This window comes from Microchirus variegatus (assembly GCF_963457635.1).
Source record: "Microchirus variegatus genome assembly, chromosome: 13".
NCBI lineage: Eukaryota > Metazoa > Chordata > Actinopteri > Pleuronectiformes > Soleidae > Microchirus > Microchirus variegatus.
The window spans coordinates 17306885-17333335 of NC_139814.1; the positions used below are offsets into that span (position 1 = coordinate 17306885).

General features: G+C 41.8%; 2 protein-coding genes across 2 annotated transcripts in view; both read left to right on the forward strand.

Annotated features, from left to right (window-relative positions):
* col8a2 (collagen, type VIII, alpha 2) overlaps window positions 1–3495 on the forward strand; it is a 41571-nt gene extending 38076 nt beyond the window's left edge. Inside the window, exon 3 of the mRNA XM_083900215.1 lies at window positions 1099–3495. Coding sequence (XP_083756341.1) covers window positions 1099–3002 — 1904 coding nt within the window. The 3' untranslated portion in view covers window positions 3003–3495. The remainder of the gene's footprint in view (window positions 1–1098) is intronic.
* A 5041-nt stretch (window positions 3496–8536) lies between these two features.
* ptp4a2b (protein tyrosine phosphatase 4A2b) lies at window positions 8537–25850 on the forward strand. Its single transcript, XM_083899373.1, has 7 exons — window positions 8537–8673; window positions 20991–21286; window positions 21604–21712; window positions 21803–21895; window positions 21982–22112; window positions 23897–23971; window positions 24606–25850. The coding sequence occupies exons 2-7, from the start codon at window positions 21282–21284 to the stop codon at window positions 24715–24717; spliced, it is 525 nt and encodes a 174-aa protein (XP_083755499.1). The 5' UTR covers window positions 8537–8673; window positions 20991–21281; the 3' UTR covers window positions 24718–25850.
* Window positions 25851–26451: the final 601 nt, after the last annotated feature.

A 26451-nucleotide genomic window follows, 5' to 3' on the forward strand; every position in this document is an offset into this window, starting at 1 on the left:
GCGGTGTGGTATTTTAGACCACAAGCGTAAGGGACCATGAATCATTTGACATTCTCTGTGCCCCTAATGAACAATCCTCTCAGTGAACCCAGAAAAAACACTTAGCAAAAAGGCAAACAGCTTAAGTTATACAATGGGTAACCAAAATATGTATGTATTCCACCACAGGAATCTCTGAAACCAACACCCTTCCAATTATATTCAATCGCAAACATACGTACATCTCGCTTTAACTATGTCACAGGAAGTTAATTTAGTCCATATGTTCTAGAAATATACATCTAAAAAGTATTTCATTCAAGATACAAGTGACACGACAGATACAGTTTATGTAAACTCAAATAGACCTGCATGCCGGTAAACTCGTTTATGGCAACAGAACAAATCGTTAAACTTCAACGTGTTAAGAACTCCACATTTTACATACACGTATCGCTTTTGTTCCACATTGAAAGAACCAAAACATCAAACAAACACAGAAACACAAGCTGTTTATTACAAGTATTTACTGCTCCACCCTTACCATATGTGGGATTTTGGTGTCTACGACCACATTGTGGAATGAGCAGATGATAGTCAAGATCTTACTGTCTCTTAATTTTGCCTATTCTAGTCAAGGCCACCAGGAAGTATGTCTGACTATTCCTTTCATGTGGACCCTACCACAACATGTTGCATTTCTAGTAGCTTTTGTCTCACTTTATTAGAATAATCACTCATAAGGAGACGCCTTACCCACACAGACAGTGATGTAGCATTTGATGAACAGGCAGCCAGTCGTGATGTCACCCATAAGAATCTGAACTCCCATTTTGAAGCCTCCAGAATGACCATGTTGTTTCAACTGCCAGTTCAGAGATGTCACCTAAAACCAGTCTCTGGTTGAATGATACCAGCTGTCAATCACACTGGTGTCCACTCATGTGAGATGTATTTTACCATCTATTTTCCTCAAAATGTGAACACAATTGACATCATATGCTATGAAAGAATAACATGCCCAAATTGCTCAACTGAATACTGCTACATTTGGGCCTCATTTCTTGCCGTTTTCTTTTTATATTATAGTCTTACATATACCATCTTCTCTTTCTGTAGATATGCCACCCATGATGGAAGTAAAGGGGGAACCAGGCCCCCAAGGAAAACCTGGACCAAGAGGCCCACCTGGTCCACCAGGATCTCTAGGGAAACCTGGAATTGGAAAGCCAGGTCTCAATGGCCAGCCAGGCCCTCAGGGGCCTCCAGGTTTTCCAGGTATTGGTAAGCCTGGACTTCCAGGTCTTCCAGGAAAAATTGGGCTAAAGGGGATGCCAGGGCTTAATGGTGAGGTTGGTCCTCGTGGAGAACCAGGACCTAGAGGTCCTTCGGGGCAGCCTGGCCTTCCAGGCCCAGCTGGCCTTTCTCTGAATGGAAAACCTGGACTTCCAGGCATCAGAGGCCCCGCTGGGACTCGGGGAGAGCCAGGAATAAAGGGTATTCCAGGCCCAGTAGGTGAGCATGGAGCTAAAGGCGAAAATGGAAATGGTAAGCCCGGGCTTCCTGGTATAAGGGGTCCTCCTGGGCTGAAAGGCAGTAGTGGACCAACTGGTCTTCCAGGTATAGGAAAACCAGGTCCAAAAGGTTTGCCTGGACTGCATGGTCTTAAAGGTGATCAAGGACTCCCAGGAGATCGTGGGGAACCTGGAGAGGCTGGTCAACACGGTCAACAAGGTCTTCCAGGACCAGTTGGGGTAGGGAAACCTGGGATAGATGGACTGCCTGGAGCACCAGGTCTATTAGGACCAAAAGGTGAATCAGGAACAAGGGGGGGTCCTGGATTTCCTGGGGCCCCTGGTTATGGAAAACCTGGTCTGAATGGGCCAAAGGGAGACAAGGGCCATGCTGGGTTGCCTGGTCTGCCAGGAGACAAAGGAGAACAAGGAATGGGGGGCCCGATTGGAGATTCAGGTCTTGATGGAGTGCCAGGACCACCAGGACTTCAAGGTCCAATGGGACTGCCAGGAAAACATGGGATGCCAGGACTGAAGGGAGAAATAGGGCCACAGGGCCCTCCGGGACTGCCTGGCCTCAGGGGTGACCAAGGCATCAGTGGACCCCCTGGTAAACCTGGTATTGGTGGGGAAAAGGGATTCCCTGGACTGAATGGTCCAATTGGAAAACCTGGACCAAAAGGTGAAGCAGGGCATATTGGCCTACCTGGAAATCCAGGGCTGATGGGGGGTTCAGGGCCTAAAGGTGAAGCAGGGTTTATTGGACCTCCGGGTCCCAGAGGCCAGTCAGGCATTCCTGGTCTTCAGGGGCCCATGGGTCCCATGGGGCCACAGGGTGGTCCTGGACAAAAGGGTGAATCTGGGCTTCCAGGGCCTCCAGGAATGGGGAAGTTTGGAGAGAGGGGAGCTATAGGTCCCCAAGGTCCACCAGGGAAGCCAGGCCCTGGTGGGCTTAATGGGACCCCTGGCACCCCTGGACCTCCTGGACCCCCTGGTCCTCCAGGAAACGGCCACACAGTTGTTGCAGGACCAACAGGTTCAGACTTGGAAGGGGATGAAATACCAAGAGACAGAAAAGGGTCAGCATTCAGTCAGGTTCCACTCTCTGCTTCTGTAGCACCAGCCTTCACAGCCATCCTTACAACACCGTTCCCTCCCTCTGGCATGCCAATCAAATTTGACAGGACCCTATACAATGGGCAAAATGCATACAGCCCAGCTACTGGCATGTTTAATGCACCTTTATCCGGTGTTTACTACTTTGCGTACCACATGCATGTAAAGGGAACTAGCCTGTGGGTGGCACTATACAAGAACAATGTACCAGCCACTTACACATATGATGAATACAAGAAAGGCTACATGGACCAAGCATCTGGTAGTGCTGTCTTAGACCTGAAGGAGGGTGATCAGGTATGGGTCCAAATGCCCTCGGATCAGGCAAACGGCCTCTATTCTACCGAGTACATCCACTCCTCCTTTTCAGGTTTTCTGCTTTGTCCCACATAACCTTGTCCTTCCCTTCAAATATGTTCCTATGTTGGCACCTCAGAGCAGCCCTAAACCTCCAACACCTGCAGCCATAATAGAAACAAAACCCATACAATTATTTTAATATTTCAATGTCAACTACAGTGAAAGAGAAAACAAACTTTGTGAATGAAATGGAAAGTGTTTTTTTTTTCTTTTTTTAAAGCACAGGGTGGAATTTCATACTGTGTTTCAGTGTCCTTCAAAATGTGTGTTTTGGGTTGTATTTTATGTCTGTGTGTGTTTTTTTTTTGTTGCCAATATTATTTTAATTATTATATTGTCATAATTTTATTGCTATTTTGGCCTTGTCATCATTTGTCATTGTTTATTGGATTCAGACGATTAAGTGCCTTACATTGTCAAGAGGCCTCATAGTAAGAGGCCTTCCCGTGTGACTGCACATCCTGCCCAAATGCTCTGACATCATAAGGATGACATGACCAAACCCTGGCTGCAGTTACCTTCCCCTTGTCCTATTATTTAAACCAATAATACTGACATAAACAGCATCAATACAGCATATAAAGTACAGATGAACAATAGCAAAGAATTAGTGCTGTAATACCAATTATTTTTTCTTTTTATATTTTCTTTGAAAACGTTTAATAGGATTCTTTGTTTTAGCGTGAGACTTATACTGTATACATATTGGCATTTAGTTGGCATAAGCATCAGTTGGGTGCTTATTTGTCTGCATTGAATTTAGTAGCTGATCATTTAAAATGACGGGTCTTTGTCTCTCTTATAATTTACTGAACCAGAAATGTAATCGACAAAAATGACCAAAACCAAAAGGACAAATAAAGTAGATCCACCTTTTCTATTCAATGCAAGCTTCTGTGACTTGTTGCTGGGCAAATGCGAGCAATTCTGAACCGTTGTGTTGTCCTAAATAAAAAAAAAAAACTTTCTATTAATTCCATGATGTTGGAAATAGCTGGATTATTATTTAGCTTAATGGAACATCTGTGGCTACAAGGACAGGATGTTTCAGAAATGAGTAATGTCAAAGTACACAGCTGAAAATGAGATTCAGTCTGCATTTACTCTATAAATAAAGGGACTTGACTGAAGCCCACAGGTTGTGAAATACAGGTTATGTAACATGTAACAAATCCCTGCCAGATTTCTAGTGGAGGTGGTAGGCCAGAGGTGAGCGCTATGTATTTACTCATTTCTGTTTGAAAGTCATTAACAATACATGCTGTATGTGTGTGTGTGTGTGTGTGTTTGTTTGTGTTCTAGTAGGTTTACCTTTCTTCCTGTCACTGTGTAAATATGTGTGTGTGTGTGTGTGTGTGTGTGTGTGTGTGTGTAGTGGTGTCACATTATGCCCTTGGCATTCAGGTCATGAACACTTCAGCAAAGATAATAATAAACTTGAACGAAGTGACAAAATGTTAGGAAGAGCTTACAGCCCTGTTAATGTTCCACAAGAAAACCTAACTTTTTAAATGTTTCCGCTTCCTTTTGGGGTTTTAAGAAAATTCCACACACTCTTATGGTGCCTTGCAAAGTAAGGGAACAGGTAATGAATGTAACGATAGATTATGGCAGACAGACGAAAAACTGGACTTAAATTGATATAATGAGAGAAGACGATTGCATTTCTGGATAACACTGAATAGGCATATTGCTCCTGTGAGAGGCATAACGGTGTGCAATAACTCTGTGTTGTACAAAGTCGTGAAGAAAAAACAGGCAATTAGGGATGTGTGCCAGATCTTTATTTAAAAGTCACAGTTAAATAAGACAGGAGATAAAGAGACGGGGGAACATTGCTGTGATGAAAAGCCAGTGCTTTATGATGCCAAATGTGTGCCTTCGCCTGCTCAGCTCAGATATGAATCCAGTCAACTTGTGCCACCCAAACACGACCATTACACAACATTATGACTACCTTACACCTTACACCCCAATGGAGGAATGTCAGTATACAGGAGGAGTGTGCCAACATGAGCTTTGCAGTCAGAGAGAATGTCTACTGTTTGATTTTCAGTAGTTTCCCCCAAACCATGCTGTGTCACTATACATAAATCAGTTGTAGGAGGCCAAATCAGTATTTTACATATATGTAATGCAAACAGTGCACTTGCTTTTTGCCCTTTCTGTCTGATAACATGAACACACCTACAACTGCTATGTATCATTATTGTTATGTAGGTCTACAAGACAGTCCAAGGCTCCTTATGTACTGTATTTTGCCTTTTTTTTTTTTTACTTTTGACATGGTGATGTGAGTTACATGTGGCTTATACTCGCTGTCCTTTTTGTTTTCATAGACAATGTCGCTTGCTTGCGGAGTTTGCCCGGTGTGCAAACCATTTAACAAGTGAAGTGTCAGTAAGATTCATGTACCGTCTCAATCACAGAATTGCTTTTATGTTGTTGCTGTTGTTGTTTTTCTTTTCTTTTAAAAAAATTAACAAAAAAAAAAGACATTAAAAACAGCCTTGCTTCGGTTCTTAAGGGATATTTGTCTGTTTTAGTTTCAAGTAATACAAACGGTCATTCCCATTTGCACATGAAATTAATGAAGATGTATTTATACATTTATGATAATTTAATAGGGATGCCAAAACCGACCACCGAAGCCGAGAACGCATAAATGGTATTTAACAGCATTGATGAGTTAAGAGCATTTACTTTTTTTGTAGTTAGCATTCTAGTGTTGTTTGTGAAGGATTATTTGTGGACTTTATTTTCTATTTGTGTAATGTACAATGTATCACCGTATAGAATTTGTTGTCATACAAGGCTATTGCGTGCACTCTATGCAATAGAATTTGGGTATAAAAATGCACTCTTTTTAATTGAAAATGTTTGTCTGCTTACACAAAATCTACAGTACTTGATTGTATTGATATCACATCAATAAAACCTTTTTCTTGTACGTTGGTGTCGGGCTCTCATTTCTGTCGACTGCATCTACATGTGGAACATAAACCACACAAAATGTTTCATCACAGTGGGATTAGTTGTATCAGTAGATATATGCTCAACAAAAATATAAACGCACACACTTGAAATGGTGAACAAAAATAGAATGTCATGACATTTGCTCAGATTCTTGATGCATTCGTTTATGGAATGATTTTGTTTTGCTCAAACCCAGTAGTCCAGTGTCACTTGGCCACTCCTATTGACTACAATCTCAGATTGAGTATTTCAACTCACGAGAGTCATGGAGCATGGCAGAGTGGTGGTCAATATGCGCGACCAGTACACAGACACTCCTTATGGTCTTGGTCAATAAAAGGGCACTCCAAAATGTGTACTTTTGTCACTTGTTAATATGCCACAGATGTCACAAATCATTAGGGAGGGTGCCATTGGCATGCTGAGTGCCAACTTCAAGTGGCTCTGCAGGAGGAATGGGACAACATCCCCCAGATAGACAACCTGGTGATGTCCATGCGTCGCCGGTGTACGGCTCTGCGTGAGGCTAATGGTGGACACACGTTATTGAAGTTTTTTTGAACTTTCATCATCGTCCCCCATTGTGTTCTTCCTGCCATTACTCCTGGACATTTGTTTTGAAATTGATCCTCATGCTCGCAAATTGAAGCCACTTTATTGATAAAATAGTACTGTTATTTTTTGGATAGTTACTCATAACTTCAAGTTTTTCTTCGTGTGTTTACATTTTTGTTGAGTGTAGATAGATGTAGGCATCCATTTCTATTTTCCTCAGTAAAAGATGCCACTTTGACACATGGGATGGAGCAATATGTTGCAGGTAAAAGGAGCTGACACTAGAGGGAGATATTCATTAATTCATTGTCTACTGCTTTATCCGCCACATGAGGGTTGTGGGGGTCACACTCACACCTACAGGCAATGTAACCTCTGGAATACCTGGAGAACCCCCCCCCCCCCCCCCACACACACACACGTGGGACAACATGCAAACTCCACGCAGAAAAGCCTTTGTTCAGACTGGGTCGTGAACCCGGGGTCTTTTTGCTGCGAGGCAACAGTGCGAGCCACTATTCCGCACCCTGTGGTCTGGGAGATATTCAATTACAGAAAAAACTGATTCAGGCATCTCACAGATTCTTGTCTGATCTGCCTTGAGGCTCAGAGTAAAGACAGTTTTGTGTTATCAGCTCACGTAGTCCATCACTTGGAATCTCAATTAAATGCAAATATTATCACACGGGTTATCTTAAATTGAAAACACAGACTAAGCACTTCATTAGGAACACCGTCAAAAAAAAGATTTTCTCTTAATAAACCCCAGCTCCTTGTGGCTCAGACGCTATGAGACGTCAGAAACTTGATTTCATGTTGACGTAAATGCATCACATACCATATACCACAGTTTCACCATAGGTGACTATAGGGAGGCCTCGAAACCTTTTGTCACTGGCATTAAACTAGTTTTAAGCAGCTTATGCAATACGCTGTAAGTGACATTTGAAGATGGATTGACTGTTATGATGTACGCTTTTGTTCGTACGTTGCTCCTCTGCCAAGTGACTGGGTAATTGCATAATTGCACTGATAATAGGTGTTTGTTAGAAGTCCTCAGTTTCACTTTCCTCTCCTGTTTGACGTGGTTATTTTTGGCCTGGATCATCAGGTGCTTACATACTGAAGCTTTGAAGATGTTATGCATCTAAATGGAAAAAGCATGTTGACTAGTCCAAAATGTGTTTGTGACGCACTGACCATGGATGGATGTATAGATCATGATAGATAGATAGATAGATAGATAGATAGATAGATAGATAGATAGATAGATAGATAGATAGATAGATAGATAGATAGATAGATAGATAGATAGATAGATGGACTCCAGCAGCTACACAAACAAAATGAATAAAACATTACAATAAAATATATGCATACATACATCTTGTTGACTATAATATGCTTCCCTGCTGTCTGTAAGAGTTGCTTGAATTTTAATTGAATTAAGTCATTTGTATGTCACGAAATACGCCACGAGGGCAGGGATGATATTGTGTACTTATTTTCTGGAACTGTCGTCACCATGGTGAGCAGTCAGCACGCACCCGGATTCTTCTTACGTCGTATTGACGCCAGTCACTGGATGCTGCGTTCAGGTGCTGTCGGTAAACTCGGAATCTTGGTTTTAATATTTGATACTACGCGTTGATGTGTCTGTGCGTCTCTTATTATATGGATTGAAACAACACCTGCTTACTTGTCGTTGTTTTTTTATACAACGAATGAACTGCTCTACGGCAGATTACTTTTTAAAAAATGATTACAAATTCATGTTTATGCGTCTCCTTTCTGTGTACTCTGTTGGCAACATTTCACACTCCATGCTCCAATCTGTAACTCACTGCGCATGTTGACAAAACGTCCAAATATGAATCAAATAGATGTACTGGCTTCTATTAAATTGTTATAAATATAATAATAATTGTTTTTCTTTTAAAAACGGCCTATTTTCCGCTGTTGTAATGTGTCATCAACCTACTAGGCCCGCCTTGAAAGTCACATTTCCGACGGCGCCCGAGGGTGTCGACAAACCAAGAAGGCTCCTCCTCAACAACAGTTCCCCACTTCCGACGAGAAGCTGCCACATTGAAGAGGAACAAAACGACGACCTGACAGCGGTTTCTGCTCTCTCTCCACTTTCTCCGGGATTTCAATGTTCAGCCTGCTCTTTGTAAGTCGCCAACCATTCAGCTAACTTCAATTTTGACCTGTAGGAAGTCGTTTCTGTTGCGATCGTACTGAGGAGCGACATCGCAGAACCGCCAGAGTTCGACTAAAAGTTGGGTCAGATATTATCGTATGTGTTCAATGATCACAATAACACGGGGCAGCTCAAGTGGATTACAGTCGTAATTGGTGTGAGTTAACGCTCCAGTTTGTAGCCACGTTAACACTAGCTTCTTTAGCAAATCCTGCTCAGTAGAGTGGATTTGCTACGTATTGTGTTCAAAATTGTGTTTATACATAATTAATAATGACATTACTCGGGCTAGTTTACTCTGATTTAACGAGTGTTGGTTACCAAATGTTGCTGAGAGTTAAAGAAGCATTGTACGGAGCTGAGCTAGCAAGCTGCTGTTAGCTTTGTTAGCTTGCTACCAGGGCTAAGGCTATTTCCTAGACGGAAAACACAAGATAATATATAAGACGGCAGTTTCAAAGTTATAGAAATATGACCCCGTGTGCATTTATTGTCATTGTGGAAAACTGTATATTAGGTGCCGAAAGGCACTATGTTATTGTTCACACTCAACGTCGACAGCAATTTTCATAAAATGATAGCTAATGATACTCCATAGCTGTAGAATGAGCTATGTGTACTTCGGTGAAGGGAGCATTTCTCTTGAACAACATGCAACATTCAACAAACGCTTGGGTTAACATTTTAACAGCTGTGCTGGTTAACGTTTGTGACCGTGGTATTTTTGCGAGCGATTAAAGTATAACAAGCTAGTTTCCCCACTATGTTCAGCTGTGTAACGGAGTGTCCTCTCGACAGACATCTGTAGCTGTAGGTAGATGGCGACTGAGCGAAGTGTTTTCCGCCCTTTGTGATAAGTCTTGACCCACACCACGGCTGACCTATTTATTTGTAGCCCATTTACCAAGCTAACACCTCGGGAACAAAAGAAAGTAGTCCATAACCAGACAATTTCCCGTCTGTCGATTGGTGTGCTGCCTTTGTTGTCCGTTTTTGTTGTTATGTGATTCGTCAGACTGCTTTCTGTATCGGCAAATAGCCGGCTTGACTTAATTTGTATTTGCTTACATGTAGACATTTAACTAACACCAGGGATAGGTGTGTCTATAATTCAGCCATGTCTGGCTTCTTAAACCAGAAAGCACCCAACCATACAATATAGCCATGTGGGCTGAAGTGAAATGAGGAAATGCAGAAGGGGAGGAAGTACACCAGAGCAGCTGTGACACTAAAGGCCGCAGCACATTCCCATGCCTCTCAGTTTTCAATTTATGACCTTTCAGTGGTTTTAGTCTCCTCTCTGGTAGTAAATTTTAGTGAGTAGTTAATACAAAAGAATATCGTTTAGCACTCCCACTAACACTGGCCTATGTGTCAATGATTGACTGGTGTAACAGGTAAGCTAATTATACATTCCAGTCTGAGTCACTGCAAGGTGACCTAAAATCCTAGCATTCTGTTTGGAAGAGGAGATGCATTTGTGCAGTAACTTATCAAAACAGAGGCAATGGCAATGTGTTGTTGAAGTAAAAGTAGATATTTTTGTTGTGTATATGTTGAAGTTATTATGCAAATCACAAGTATACGGCTTTGGGTAATGCACAATGACTTCCACTTGAGTCTGTTATGGTTGCATTTTATTGTGAAGGAAGGTTTCTTGTACCAGTCACCTGCTTTCTCTTATAGTTAATTGACATACAATGCACTGTACAATCTAGAATTAGCGTTGTTATGCTTCATTAAGCAGCACACCCTTCAGAAAAAGACAGACCAAAACAGTGGGAGGCCACATTCATGACACACCACTAGACTGTTGCCATTATCCTAGTAGCCTGTCCATATTTTCTGTTTTAACGCTGCTCAATAAGAATCGGCACACATTAGTTGTCAATATAAGAAATTAATAGATTAACTATTGTAGGTGTGTCTCTTTGTGCTTTGTGTTGTAAAGCTGTAAAATATATTAGTAATTGTGGTTGGTGGTAGTTCATCATATTAATATATATTGATTATTCATTTTACAGTTGTGTGTGATAGAATCCATTATATTGCAACTATGGGCAATACAGCAGAATGCTTAACATATGCATATATTTATATATTTACATTTCCCATCAACACAAGGGTTGTTCCTCTATCTAGAGGCATCTTTAGAAAGCCATGTGACTAGTTGGGAAGTTCTCTGCCTTGGTTACAGTAACTGTGAAAGGTGAGCCCATTTTACAGTAACATGACACCCACTTACTAAGTAAGGTTACTGGGGGAGAGGAACACCCTCTGCATGTTGTGGCTTTCTGGCATTAAGCCCATCTAACCACAGAGTGGCTGTGAATGTTGAAAGGTAGGGTCCCTTCCACAGAGACTGGCTTAACAGATTTGGCCAGTTTAAAATCCAGTTATGCCCCTGGGTGAGAATGGGACACAAGCTTTGTTTTTATTGTGTGTTAGCTTGCTAAGGTCCCAGGCTTCAAAGCAATCTTGTGTTGCTTTGAGATCACTCCAAATGGGAAGCCAGGATTACATGCCAACACGTTTTTTTCTTCTCATTTCAGGCTATGAGGTGAAAATGCATATAATTATGTACTAGTCGCCATGGGCAACTTGTGTGTCTCTTCTGCAGCGTGTTGGTTAATGAATCATGTGCTGGTCGGCATGGCGTTCGTTTACTGTTGTTGCCACAGTGCTGGGATAAAGCAGAGGCACAAGCTCTGTGGCACTGACTGTGTCGGACAGATTGATGCCTCTTGTAGATGCTGCTGCAAGGCTGTCTACTGAAACTATAGTAACAGGTAAAATAGTGTTTCTTTTGTTGTAAAGCCACCATGTTGAGCTAAAGCTGCTAGTGCCTCTGTTTGATTTTTGCCAAAACATGCTATGCTATTGTTGCAGTTTTTTTTAGGTGTTTGCTGCTGCTCACCTTTTCTGATACAGAAATTGTTTTACTTTTAAAGCATCTGCACTAGTGCACTCTAGACAAAGCTGGATTATCACACATAAACAAGCCTGTTGTGTTTCGCTATTGCCTGGCACTGTGTTTTGTTGTTGACGGAGCGCGGCCTTTCTTTCAATTCCTTAAAGTAGCTTACTGAATGCTTTAAATGTGTGAGTGCCTCTCACAACATGACCTCAAACTAATTTATTCATATTCAACTTCATCAGGAGCTAATCTTATATTACAGGGCATGCTTTAAGATTTTGGTGAGGACGTTGACATGTTAGAAAGTTTCTAGATCTGTGTACAGGTGCAGGGTTTTAGTCTGGACCCTGAACCTGCTCATTGCTGTACCCCCTACTGCTGGGTAAATGTTTAAAGAGAGCACCATAGCTTTTCTCTGATTTCTTCTCAAGGAACACCAAAGATTCCCACAGGAGCACTTGTTGCTACCGCTGAGACAAATGTTGATATGGCAACAGGCATCCCCTGATGCTGCTGTCAGAAGGCCATGTTAGTTTCCAAATGTCAGATGAATTGATGTCACAGAGGGATTCTGCACCTCTCGGCAAAAATGTAAAGGTACACTCTCCCGTCTGATTGTGTGCACTGAATCTCGTTTCTAATCTAGACAGAATATGTAGTTTTGCACCAGTGTAGGTGGCTATCAGTTATTTACCACAGTGTATTTGTCAGCTTGAATGTGAAGAGAACACCTTGTATTGTGACTGATTTATCAGCAAATGTTTTTGCAGATCTTTCTTGTAAACTCAGTTTTACTACTATTTAATTTGTTTACGACTTGCTACCCGTTTCTACTGTGTGCCCTGGCCTCTTTCAGTCCTTTTCAGAGATGGATCAGTCCTTGTCCCCCTTTTCCCTCCCCGTAAGCGCTATCAGAGGCCTTTGATAGTCATACGGTTTATCTGTACTCATACAGTGACTGAGAAGCAGTGTGATAAGTGGGCTTTGCCTCCTGTGAGTGTAGATGGTGTTCGTCTGATCATGGAAATTGGGGTTGTGGGGGTACATTCGTGGTGTTAGATATTCTTGTGCCTCCTGTTTCTCTGGCATGCTTTACATGAACAGAAGAGCCTAGAACAACAAGCACTCCAAAGGAAGATTAGCCCCCATCCTCTGGGATCAGAAGAGAGAGTAACCTGTTGTGCTGAGTGGGGGATATAATAACAATGTCCAATTCTCCGGATTAAAACAAATGTATTGATTCCTATAGAGAAGATGCATTGTTTCACCCAATTAATATGCAGTCAGGAGAAAGATGGCAAAAATCCAACTACATCACCAAAGCAAATGCATCAAATATTCAATTGTAATTGTGCAAGAAGGAATATGTGATTTATCTCACTGGAGATTCTGTAGAAGCACTCGGGTATGGTCTTGAGTCTGGATGCAACAGATAACCAAGATGGCTCCTTTTGATATGCAATAGCCTTTTAAAAGTAATTTGAGCTCTGCTGGGTTTTTTTTGTTGTCGATTTTTTTTTTTAAGCTGGAGTCTAGTTTAAATGAAAAAAAATGTCAGTAACAAAGTCAGTACAGCTATGCTACAACAAGCTAAAAACATAGAAGATCTAATATGCATATTACATATGGTGCTTTAAAGCAACATTAGCACCCTGCTAGGTAGATGTTTTCAGATGTTGTTTCTCTGGGTACTCCAGTTTCTTCCCACATTCCAAAAACACACAGAGGTTAATTGAACACTAGGTGAATGTGCGAGTAAATGGTTGTTCGTCTCTGTGTGTTGGCCCTACGGTGAACTAGCGATCTGTCCATGCGCTGTACTCCACCTTTCACCCTGGCTGGGGAGCTGGGATTGGCTCCAGCGACCCTCATGTGCAGGATAAAGTGGTGGTCAATGAACAAACACATTCAAATGCTGTGCATGGTAAACACAGAGCTGGGTTATTCTCGCCCGGGCATCAAAACTCAACATTGGATGTTGCTGCACTTTTTAATATTTATTTTTGACCAGTTGAATTTGTGTTTAAATTTGTCCCTCTGTTATTGAAATCTGCATGTCCTCCTCTAAATACTTACTTCCTGTTACATACTTAATTCAAGCCCTAACGTGCTAAGTCGGTGTAGTTACCTTTTGTAGTTCTCTTTTACCACGTTTTTTTTTTTTTACTTTCATTGTTGTTTTGCACAGAGTCAAGGTATGCGATCAGAGGTCAGAGAAAGTGGTGAATCTGTAAACTCATTAAGGAGGCCTGTTGCGGCAGGAGGAATCCTGGTTGTAGGCAGCGTTCGCCCTTTGTTATTCTTTTACATCCAGTTAAAAACACTCCTTCCCACAGTGGGTACTCGGTGTATCTTAGGGGCCTGCTGTGAAAAACACAGGTTTATTATATTTCAACCCGAGACAGCCACAAGCTTGAGTCAGAGTGACTGTGCCTGGGTCTACCTAGACACAGGTAAACAAAGACATGAGCAGTTGTGACTCATGTCCCAATTATAAGGTTCTGATTTAGTGTCCTGGTCCAAAGAATACGTAGTCTGTCTGTTACTGCTTGCAGTGATTAATACTTTTACCCTGTCTGTACAAATGTATGAAAGCTGCCTTTTCTGAAGAAGTTGTTGACTTTGTTTTGGGAATGATTGAGCCAGTGATATGGCTGCATGTAACTTCTCCAATAAGGATCATATTTGGTTGTATTTTGTAGACAGTATTTACTATGTAATATAGTCCTTATGTGATGACATACACTACACTGTTGCACCATAGATTGGCGGTGCTCAACTTCAAAAAGATAAGACATGCAAAGTGAAACACCCTCTAACCTTTGAAAATGTTTGGCATCAATGCTGGACAACTTATTTTACAAAATGACTGTACAGCTTAAAGATTAATTTGAGCTATCAGAAGAGATTAAAAAAGTGTTGTGTTGTAACATCCCACTATTTGCCACTGAGCAAACCTTAAACTTGAGGTTTCGTCAAGGTGTTGGTAGTACTTGGCAGCGTTCCCAACACACCTGTAATTATTAAGCTTTGTTGAATGGGTCATCTTGCCCTACCTGCACGGCAGGTGAAGACGGATGCTCTTCTCAGAAAGGTTGTGAATTAACGTGTACAGGTTCACTGAGCCAACACTACATTCTCAGAAATCCATTGGTGAGCATGTTATCAGAGTTCAGTCAACAACGCACGGGGCCGCGCAGAATCCAGTGACTTAAAAAGTATAGCTTTCAGTTGAACAACGCTCCTGTTTGCTAAGCCCAGGAATGTACAATTCATAAGAGGCACAGCAACAGTTTGGGATGGCCGCTTAAGTTCAGTTTGTGCATACAAGCTGTGTCTACTCCATCTTTGAAACCTCTTGTCCGGACATGCATAGGGATTTTAGTCTCTTGTTTGTTATACCAGATAAACTGGTAAGGCTCAAAAATATAGAGCAGCTTGAGTACTGTTGCTTATTATGGTTGTGTGTGTGTTTGCTTTTATTGCTTGTTTGTCCTTTTGTCTTTGTTTGTTTTGAGTATGAGTGATGGTGAGGGAGAGCTTTGCACACTGTTTCCTTGTGTGTACTGTTTGCCCGATTCTGCAGTGACCTGTCACCATACCCAACATTGACGGCCCCATTCAGTCTTGGACTGTGTTCGGTTAATTTGACTGAATGCCGTTTGTTTTCCTCTAATGAAACTGAGGTTAATTATCTTATGAGTCACCTTTTGAATGAGGGTTTTGAATGTTGCACTAAAGGTATTTTCAGACTTCTCAGATGAAAACACTTTAATTTAAACACAATTTGTGACGTGGGACAGACAAGCAGTCTGCGTAATGGGCGTGAGGCATTTTCACAATGCAGCTGCACCTTCACACAAGGCCAACCTCTTGTTTTTTTGTAACTGCAAACTTTTACCTGACGTGCTTTGTTCTGGCGACTTCATGCATGGATTTAGAAGGTAGTATTGTCAACTCCAAGACACCACAGTGATCTTTGTTTTCTTTTTTTGCTGTACTGTAGGGCAGATATCTGTTGTGTGACATCATCATAGCTTTCACTTGTGCATATCATATTCCGTATTTGAAAATGATCCTCAACTGAGCTTGCTGTAGTTAATCCCATTTTGAAGTGGGTCAGCCTGTGGCCAACATGCAAGATGGACACAAATATCTACCAGAACTTCCTAGATCAGTGGAAATGCCTTCGGGTCTAGTCGGAGATTCTCCAGTGATTCCCCCTAAAACTATGAGTGTGTGTTAGTGGGTCTTTTTCTATAGAGCTGCCTTCTGCAACTTTTCTCTGTCACCAAGTCATTCAGCTCTCTCAAGCTAGTTGGTGCTTACTTGCTTGAAATGAATAAATAGAGCCTCCTTTATCTCCAATTGCGAGCACAGAGATTGGGTTGAGCGCAGCTCCAATTTTTTTGGTGGTGAAATCCACCCACCCATCCTATCAGCAGTATTGACGTCACTGCTAAGAACCAGCTGGACCATTGGGCAGGTGTGATCCTCTGTTATATCTCAGCCACAGTCCCTGCCAAGCTGTAGGCTCTACAATTCTTTGCTTGTCTCTTACTTTTTTCTTCTTTTTTCCCTTCTCATCTAATTGTTCTTATCCATTGTTATGTCCTCTTGAAGATTTTTCTTCACATCTTACCGGTTTTCTTCAAGTACTCCTTGACATTTGCATGCATATCAATTATCTCTTATTTGGCACTCACAGAGGCCACAGGAATGGAGACATGCTTCTGTGACACTTGGCCTCATTTCTGTTCCCACCAAACTGCGGTTTCTGTAAATTTGACTGCAGCTGTCTGTTTGTCTTTTACTCTCCGTGGTGAGTTTGAGATCATGCAGTTAAGAGGAAAATACTTCTCTGACACCTTGTATTTATGTTTGTGTGTATTTTTGTTTGTGTTGCCTGAGGAAATAGCTGCCACACGAAAAAGGAGAAGTGTGCAACTGTGCACTGTGGGTGTAGCAAGCAGGTGGTATTTGGGGCAAGCGTATCAAGGCCTTAATCTTTCTTGTGCTGTCCATGCTGCTGTCACTGCAAAGAGAACCAGGGCTTTCCCTCTCCTCTTTCTCAGTGTCCATCCTGTCATGGATAACAGGGACTGCCCCTTCTCCCTGACTCAGCTCCCACACGTCAAATTAGGTCTTGAGCTGTTTCAGGCCAGCACAGTCTGGTCATGCCCAGTCTGGCTCCAGACAAAACATCAGTGAGACTGGAGCACAACCTCAGACTACCAGACATGGCTGGATGTTAACACTAACATCTTTCACAAGGAGGGCAGAAGATGGACTAAGACGTTCTGCCACATTGCCCTTCTAGACTGCCATGTCCAGACAGGCTTATTTGCTGTTGTGTGTCTGTGTCTTTTTGTGTCTAATTTTAGAACAACCCTACTTACCCTTTTGGCAAATGTATTGCTCCGGCCAGCTCGTGACTATTTACACTTTGTACATCATGAGAATAGTGAATGTGTGAAATGTGATGGTGGGAGAGCAATTGAAATACTGCACCTAACAATTATCAGGTGTCCACACAACTTGTTCACAGGCTAAATGTGGCAGTTATAGAGTGAATCCCCCGGCCATGAAATGCTTAACAAGTGAAAGGCTTTCTGTTAGCACTCCCACTGTAACAGTTAAGTCCATCTCTGTGCACTTTACAACTTCCACGGGCAGTGCTCCAATCCTTTTTGTTGATAATATGAGCCTCGTCGGTAGAAAATATGTATCGGCTACTGTATGAACCTGATAATGAACAGCTGCCTCATCTTGTGCACTTAAATTCTATTCTATTTTGCAGGACACATTAATGAATCATCCTAAAATGATGATTTGGCATTAGCAATTGTAGGATAACCATGGCCTGGTTCCCATTTGTTTGCAACTTTATCACCGGTTTCAGTTTGCATGTCATTTTTTGTTCTCTGATATCACAGTCCTTATCAGCTAGTTCTGCTAATCTATGCTCTCTCTCACACTTTCCATATCTCTCTCTCTCTCTCTCTGTTCGTTTTCCCGAGTCACTGCCGAGGACTTCTGGGAGAGGCCAGCTGATCTGGGAAGTTCTCCCTACCAACACGTCCCCCCTCCCCTGTCACTCTTGCCCCCTCCACTTGCTGATCCATTCCAACATTAGACCACGTGACGAGGAACATGGCAACAAGGGAGCTTTCTCTGGGCCACTGCGTGGGCCTTTTGACTTTACTCTGTGACCTTTCTCCCAGTTTAGCATTTGTAGTTGCACTGAAAGCCGGATGTACCTCAAATATACTTTAACTGAAGTACATCAGCAGGGCTGTACCCTTTGGATTATTGAATCAGATTTGCATTCAATATTTGTTCAGTCTTTTTCATGCTCGGTTGACCTGGCAGGACATATTTTAACTTGGTTAAGTACCATTTATAGACTGTCAGTAATATTCATGTAATTTAGTAAGTTAGCCATGGGTACCCATTGCAGACATCGTCTCCCATAGGAGGGGACATCTTTGATACAGAGGATTGATTTTACCCAACAAAGCGGTATGACACTGAGGAACGTTCGCTCTGCTGCTACTGTAACTCTGGGGATAGAAATGCACCTAATGGTGCTTTTCCACTACACAGTTCCAGCACGACTCAATTTGGCACAGCTTTTTTTGCTTTTCCATTAGCGATAGTTAGCGACCGGTTTGCCAAGCTGATACTAAACGTGACGTTGACACTGCTGGCCACTGATTGGCGAGTGAGAGTGTCGCCACTGGAAGAGTCACGAGTGCCACATCTGGTACAGGAATAAAATCGAACAATACCAAACTGTAGAATCTTAACATTTAACAGAGTAGTCTGGTGTATTTAACGACAGCATTGCAATGCCGTGAGCTGACGTATTTCAGTTCTGTGACTGTGTCAGATGGAGTCTGTGCTCCGAAAGCAAATACTTTATAAGTCACTTGTTCGTGTGCGTCGCATATAAAACAATGTCACGGCAGTTTCATGCAGCAGTATGATGGATTATGCCGATAAGATATACAGTGTGTATACAAAAGTCGGGTTTGTGCACATATCCTACAACAATCGATATGCTTGCTAATACAGTAAATGTTTGACTCATCTGATATTTTATGAAGGCTGTTGTGTAAACACTGCCTCTTGTTTCCTGTGTGGTTAATTTCTTTTCTCCTACAAGCAGATCTGGTGTACGTGTATTTGTTTTTCATCGTTCCCCTGTCTGTGCAGTGTGTAACTGCCAAACCAATGTGCAAATTTCAGAGTGATTTGCATGTGTCCCTGACAGAGCAGTGACGGCAGGCTGTCGGAGTGTGCCAGGCTTGATGTTACCATGGCCTACTCACTTTTCTATTGAGCTTTCTCAATATGTGGAGACGTAGCTTTCTCTTTTCCATAGTCAAATTTTAAATTGCTTTACTTAATTTAAAATGTCTGCTTTTATTTGACTAGTGAGTCAGACATTCATAGCAGCAGTTGCTTGTACTATCCAGATCAGTGCAGTAGCAGTGTTGTATTTAAAAAGTAATACATGGTAAGGGGATTGCGGTCAATATAGATGGGTTTTCTAGCTGCTCATACTTCCTACCTGATGCGCTGTAGTTGGTACGCTAATGTCTGCTTTGGAATTGTGTCTTCTGCTTCTGCAACCCTGCTACTGTATTTAAAATCCAGACTGTATGTCTCTGTGCATGTGGGCAAACCTACACTGTCTAGGTTCTTTTCATCTTGAAATATAAGCTGTCATTGTGGTGTCCTTGGTGTGTCTGTTGGCTGTTTGATCCTCAACGTTTCTTCCATGTCTTACTCGGCTCTCCTTTTAGCCGTCCAGTTACGCAGCTGAAATAACCGTGGTTGCCCCCCGTCCATCCTCTTTATCTGTGAAGCACAAGTACCCGATTGAATCAAATTGAGTATGGTTACTTTTGTCCAATCTTTAGTATGGGCTGTCTGCAGCATTGCCACGTTGTGTTCAGTAGCACTGAAAGGCGGTAATTAAAGAAGTCTCAGAGGATCACAGACGTCACACAAGAAATAAAATAATTAAAGGCTGTTTTTGAATGTCAACGTCTAAAAGATGAAAGAGAGGAAGGATATTTAGACATGAGAGTGAGTTGATGCCTGTCAGTGGCTCTGTGGTTGGCAGCTAACAGAGGATAACTGACAATGAGGTATTAAGTTGGCGCAAAAGTGGTGAAGCGACATTAAGTTGCAAAAATTATGAACTCAAGTAGGTGCACTTGTGAGACAAAACAAGTGGCGTATACTGTCTGTGATACACTTAAATATGTTGAGTAAATTGGGACTGAGTGTAACAAGAATAGAGGGAGTACAGAGAGTTCTGTGTCAGTCTCAAGGAGGTGAAAAGAGGGAGCACTGTGCTGAAATACTTGGACTGTTTGAAGCCTTGCCCACCCTGTAATCCTCACCTTGTGACTACTGCCTTTGACACGGTGCTAAAGTCTAAGCCCTTTCTCTCTCTTTCCCTCCTACGTGTTTGCAGTCGACATAGTGACGGGCAGCTCTCGTCATCCACCTTCCCTGTGCTCACCTACAACCCTCCTTTCCAGCCCCCCCTCCCCCTATGTTGCTCTGAGACGGTTCCAGCCAGTCTGTGGCGGCTGGATTTGGACTGACATGGATTTGGCACAGTTGGACTAGCTCTATGGCTAGTTACAAACCAGACATTACCTGTTTTCTAAGACACCCTTGTGTGCTTGTTTGTGAACTCCATACTGTGCATATTATTAAACTGAAAGGTTGATGTAATCCAAAGATGTAGTGAGGTTATAGCAATCTGAAAAGCTGAAGTGTAGGACTTCTACATACGTGTTGTATGTCTGTTACATTCTTCTGTAACACACAGTTCTAATAAAGCCTATCGGCTTAGGGTGCAGATCAGTCTGACGATTTAAATTTAGTGTGTGTGGTGACATTCTCTTTCCGTGCACTGGTCGCACTGCATTTTATCAGTGTTATACATCGACCACCGGTGATTGGTTTCCATAGCTGACGTGGAGAGCAATTGTAAAGATGGAAATTAAATAAACTTGGGAGTATCATGAGCGTATGGTGAAAAAACATTTCTGATTCTCCAGATAAAAAAAAGAGAAATCAATGGCAAAGCCTTTCAAGGCATACATCATGCAGTGGCTTATATAGAGGTTGTGTAATTATTTTCACTGCCAGAAGTCTGATAAAAAGTTCCACAGTGCAGGTTTTACTTGAAATGACTGGCTTCAACTTGCCTTTCCTGGATTCTGCGCTCTATCAGTTAAATGTTTGATTTTAATTTCTGAACCCTATATGGTTTTTGTGTGATAACAATTAAAATTGCTCTTTCTGATAATTCGCTTCTTTCCCTTTACTCTGCTCCTTACAGGGTTTCCGTGTTGACTTGAGCCGTACCTATATGGCGTGTGTGAGCGGAGAATTTTGCCAGGCACAGCACCTCACCTCAGTGGAGAAGTGAATCGGCCGCCCCCCAAGGGACTACGCTACCCAGAAACCCCCCTGACTGCCAGCACACTAGGAACTGCAGACCTGTCTAAATCCTCCCCTCCTGGAAATTGCGTAGTCCTTGGACCGACCACCCTGCCCTGTCCCAACCAATACGAAAAAGCTTTGCGCTCTACTTTCTCCTCGAACAGCCAATCACAAACAGCTCTCCTGAATGGGGTAAACTGACTGGATGACTCTTGGATAGTATCTCCATCTTTTTTCTTTAACTTTTTTTTGGTTTTGTATTAATATTTTTTTTTTACATCCCGGAGTACTGTGGACTAGTTTATCCTTTTTATTTTCCTTCTCTGTGTTTATCCATCCCATAGCTGAACACTTGTTGTCATCGTGACTCCATCTTTCTCCAAGTGTTGTCATTTTTATTTATTCTCCCATTTCCTGAATACATAAGTCTCCTTGCAGTCTTTGCTGACTTCTGAGCCAAAAGTCGCTTTTGTTTTGTAAGAGTATTGTATTGTAATTGTTTTTTTAAGCCGTCTCGCCAACATGAACCGCCCCGCTGCAGTCGAGATTGCCTATGAGTGCATGAGGTTCCTTATCACCCACAACCCTACCAATGCCACGCTCAACAAGTTCACTGAGGTATGCCCTCGTCTGTCTCTCTGTATTCTTTTGTGTATTGATTTTTAAAAGTCCTTTGCCTAAAGTTCTTATTGTCTTATTTTCTGCCAGGAGCTGAAAAAGTTTGAGGTGAATACATTGGTTAGAGTTTGTGATTCCACCTACGATAAGGCTCCAGTAGAGAAAGAGGGGATACAGGTCCTGGTAAGAGTCCACACACTGACGGCTTGTTTTTTTTTATGTTTTCCCCTTCCAAACTTATATCGTCTCTTCTCTACTGCCTCCTCTAGGACTGGCCCTTCGATGATGGTGCCCCTCCTCCCACCCAGATTGTGGACGACTGGCTCAAGCTGCTCAACAACAAGTTTCGAGAGGAGCCTGGCTGCTGCATCGCTGTCCATTGTGTGGCAGGGCTTGGCCGGTGAGTGTTAATAGAGGGCAAGGCTGTCCTATTTGTCTCATCCTTTCATTTTCTTTTATGGTTTACTGTTGCAAAATCCTAGTGTTTACGACTTGTACTAACAACCTTTTGGAGTAATGAGAGTAACCAGGACATGAAATACGTTTTTGAGCACAACAAATGAAATGATATGTTGGGTTTTTAGTTTAAGTTATGTGGTCGTGGTATCCAAAGATTGATATTAATATTTAAAAATCCACCAACCCTTAACTTATCTTGGCATCAGGAGGGGGCAGATATCTTTTTGTAGAGATGAAAGACTTAACTGGAAGGCTTTAACACAAACGGTCAACTTCTCTCCAGTGTAATACTAGCCATTTGGCCTAATCTCTCAACCTGTTTCCCCTTCCTGTTAGTATTATCTTGTTAGTGTGTCGTTTCTCTTTTGGTACATGCAGACTTTGGCCACCTGTAAGAGTCAGCACAGATTTATTGATCGGATGTACTATATTCTTCTAGCTTTCCGGATATCTCATCCCTCTCTGAACCTCCTCCCTCCTTGTTTAACACTTGCCCACAGCTTTGTCCGACTTGACTGAAGATGTGACACTAAACCTTTATTTCCTGTTATTCTTTGTCCCATGTTAAGAACACATCGCCTCTCATGCTCATGTCGACAATCGGCCGCTAATCTTTTCTTTCATCTTTGACAGCATTCTGCTGCTGGGGCCTCGGCAGATTTGAAGAAGGAAAGGCAATTACATTTGCATGTGATCTGTCTGTTGGTCATGAGGCTGCACTGTCAGTGTGCAAGATATGCGGAGTCATATTCAAAGGCCTATGAGATAGTAAATTACGAAAGGGTTGTGCTGTATAAACAACAAGTGTGAAAACAAAGACGGCAGAAGTGCTTGACACGGGAGAGCTAGTGTGAAAATTTCTTTCCTGACCACAACGTACAATCAGCCAATCGGTTCTGAATGGCCTCCAGCGTTTTTGCATTGCTGTGGCATTTGGGGAGTTCTATAATTACCAGTATTGGTTAGACTGGCATTCTTTTCTTCTTCTTCTTCCCTGTCCTGTGTTTACCGCAGTCATCTGGGTTTTTCATGGCCTTTTGGTCCGATGTGCTTTTACACTCTCCCCAGGCCTCTATTGTAATGTACACACAAACAGCCACGGACACCAGAGTTGTTCTTATGATCCATATCTCTAGTCCACCAGAGCGCACAGACGCACGCTGACGAAATCTGTCACATGGGTCCTCGTGTGCTGGCAGATGCTGTCAGTGTGGGTGGCTGCAGCTATTTGTCTTGTTGTTGTTGTTTGTCCTTTCTTAGATGATATTCTCACCCTTTCTCTCACCCTATTTTTCTTCCTGTTTTCTTTCTACCCAGTCTTTCTCACATACTGTCCCTTGAGAATTTCGTGTGAGAAGAGCCTCTCAATGAAATGCTCTGTCAGCACTGGATCTCTAGAAAGTTTTCGTATTTATTTATTTTTTTTCCACTCACTCTATCTCTTCGGGTGATAAAGGAGAAGGTTGTCTCACTGTTACTTATCAGAGTTATGTGTGTGTGAGGCTTAGGGTTTGCGCGCTGTGCCTCAGCAGGGCAATGGTGAACTTGTGCACCCCTGTTGATTTCCCAGGCCTGTTTCCCAGGTTTGAGCAGACCTGCCACCCCCTTCTCCACAATATTACCATGGAGCCATGTGAACCTTGGCATTTAATCTTCTCTTTCTCTCTCCTTTTTGATTCTCTCACTGTTTCCCTGATCTGGTCTACTGGATATCTTTACCTCCAGAGCTCCAGTCTTGGTGGCCTTAGCCCTCATTGAGAGTGGGATGAAGTATGAAGACGCTGTGCAGTTCATAAGGCAGTAAGTACCCTCCCTACCTTTTACTCCCTTTTTTAAGGTTAAAGACAAAAATTTGCCCAGTGGAGTGCAAAGTAAAAATGTTTTTTAACTTGATCTTTGAATATTGGCTAAATAAATCAGCCCTTTTAGTTTCTGCGGTTTGTTTACAACTAATAAAATAAAGTATAACTGTTTTAATCTAATTCAAGAGTTAGCTACAATCACTGCTGTACTTTGCAAACACTCCCATTTAAAAAAAGGAATAGTTGCTATATACCTGTAAATTTAAATAGTTTATACAAAAACTGTAATGCTGTTTTACAGATTAAAACAATCAAGAGATAATATGTTACTTAGTAAACGTTAAATGTGCTGCCAGGTTGATGATTTACCCAGCTAAAGCCAAGCTAGCTATTTATTCCCCTTGTTGCCAGTTTTATTTTTTTTTATTTTTTTTTTATAAAAAGCTCAAATTGCTGCTAACTAAATGCCCTATATTTACATAACAAGTAAGAATAGTATTGATCTTCCCATGTAACTCAATCAACTCGTATGAATTGGCCCCTAAATGTCAAACTGTTCCTTTAATCACCGCAGTGAAGTGCACTGTTTGAGGCCAGTCTTGTTTTAATATGTGCCCTTTTGATTTTTCTAGGAAGAGACGTGGAGCCTTCAACTCCAAACAGCTCCTTTACCTCGAGAAATACAGACCCAAGATGCGTCTGCGGTTCAAGGATACCAACGGCCACACCTGCTGTGTGCAGTAAGGCTGCCTGTCAGTGCATCTTTCTTATGTGCATCTAGTGGGGAATCTTCCGACAAGGGAAGATTTAAGAAAAAAAAACACACAAAAAAAATGAAGAGAGTGCTATCAGTAATTATTGTGATGATTTGTTAACACTGAGTCATGGTTAATTGATCAGAGAGCAAGTGAGTGATGTAATGAATGAATCCAGATCTGGGGATCCACCAGCTGAACCAATGAATGGAAGGTCAAAGCACACAGAAAAGGCCCGCCTCCCGGTTACACTGTACAACCACGGGCCAAAATCTTTTTAACTCGAGTCCATCCTGTATTTTTTTTTTCTTTTTTTTTTTTTTTCCAGTTGTAATCATGGGATACCATTTTCCATTTTGTGAATTTTTATTTTTTACACAAACAGAGGTGATAAAAAGATGTTATGTTGAATGATATTATGATTTTTATTTCCACCAATTTATGATATTATGATTAGACCAGAATAATGTACCTTTTTAAACAAAAACATTTTTAAACTCAAACACGTTGTGATTGTCCATTTTGGTATTGGGTGTTTTTTTTGTTTTGCATGAAGATTCAAAGGTTCACCTGACAATGCAGTAATGTTTTACCCTTCACTTGCTAAGTCACTTTCAGTTTAGGGGTTCACTAAGTTTGAATATGTCTGCAATATTTATTCACAAGATATTCTATGTGTGAGAGAGTTTGGCAGGGGCATGGACACTTTGTCATCCAATAGTTTTTTTCTCGTCTGTTTTGTTTTTTTAGCCTTGAGAGCCATGTTATTTTTCTTTTAATTTTGTTGGAGTGCAATAACCAGTCCACCTCGGATAAGCCCACCAAACCCTGCTGAGCATCTTACCCACATGCACACCTACACGCACACACATACACATCCAGACAGTTCAACAGGAAAGAAAAATACAGACGTAACTCCTACAACAGGTACTTCTCCTGCTTTCATTCATTCTCTGTAATGGGTCTACTATAGGATTTCCCTAAATATGCATATTTAAACTCACACACAGAGCCTATGATTCAATCTGAAAGACAAGGTGGAGAAGAATGAAAATGGTCAGTTTTTTATCATTGTACCCATTTTGAAAACATCCCCAATTCATATTGGTTCTTAAAAGATAAATAAATTGAGATAAAAAGCATTTGTCTTTTTATTCCTGAATATTCCTGACTCACTTGCTTTTCTTTGTGACAGATAAAGTAATATTGGCTTTTATGTTTGTTCTACCTGAAGTGTTTTTTTGTATTTTTTTGGTCTCCCAAAGTCAGCATTGTCTGTTCATAAAAGTGCTGTCACCTCATACTTTGTGATAAACACACTCAGTGTTTCCCAGGCACTGTGTGCTCATTAGACATGTCAGTCAAAAGCTGTCCTACATGTCCTTTCACCAGCCGAGAGTGGGTGAGTCAGCACCACGTGGAAAGCAAAGGACACCGTGGTACTGAGAAGTGACTCACAACCTCAGCTGGTAATCACGACTCCTACCATTACCTCCATGAAGTGAACGTGCTCCCTCTGTTGGCCAAATGATGTCACTATTCCCAGTGGGAAAGGCTGTGTTGACAGCAGACAACAGTAGAAGATAAACATCCCTATACAAAATGTGTCTAAAATACCATAATTCTGCATCGAAGCAGACATTTATCCTATTATTTCCCCCTGGACACTTGTGCAGTGACAGCAAATCATTGATCTGGCTCACCCAAACTGTTAACGGTAATT

Bases quoted from the DNA above. Each gene is read 5' to 3' on its own strand.
- ptp4a2b (XM_083899373.1), top strand. The intron at 22,113-23,896 runs GTGAGTGTTAAT...CTTTACCTCCAG, and splicing joins TGTGTGGCAGGGCTTGGCCG to AGCTCCAGTCTTGGTGGCCT. The intron at 23,972-24,605 runs GTAAGTACCCTC...TGATTTTTCTAG, and splicing joins GCTGTGCAGTTCATAAGGCA to GAAGAGACGTGGAGCCTTCA.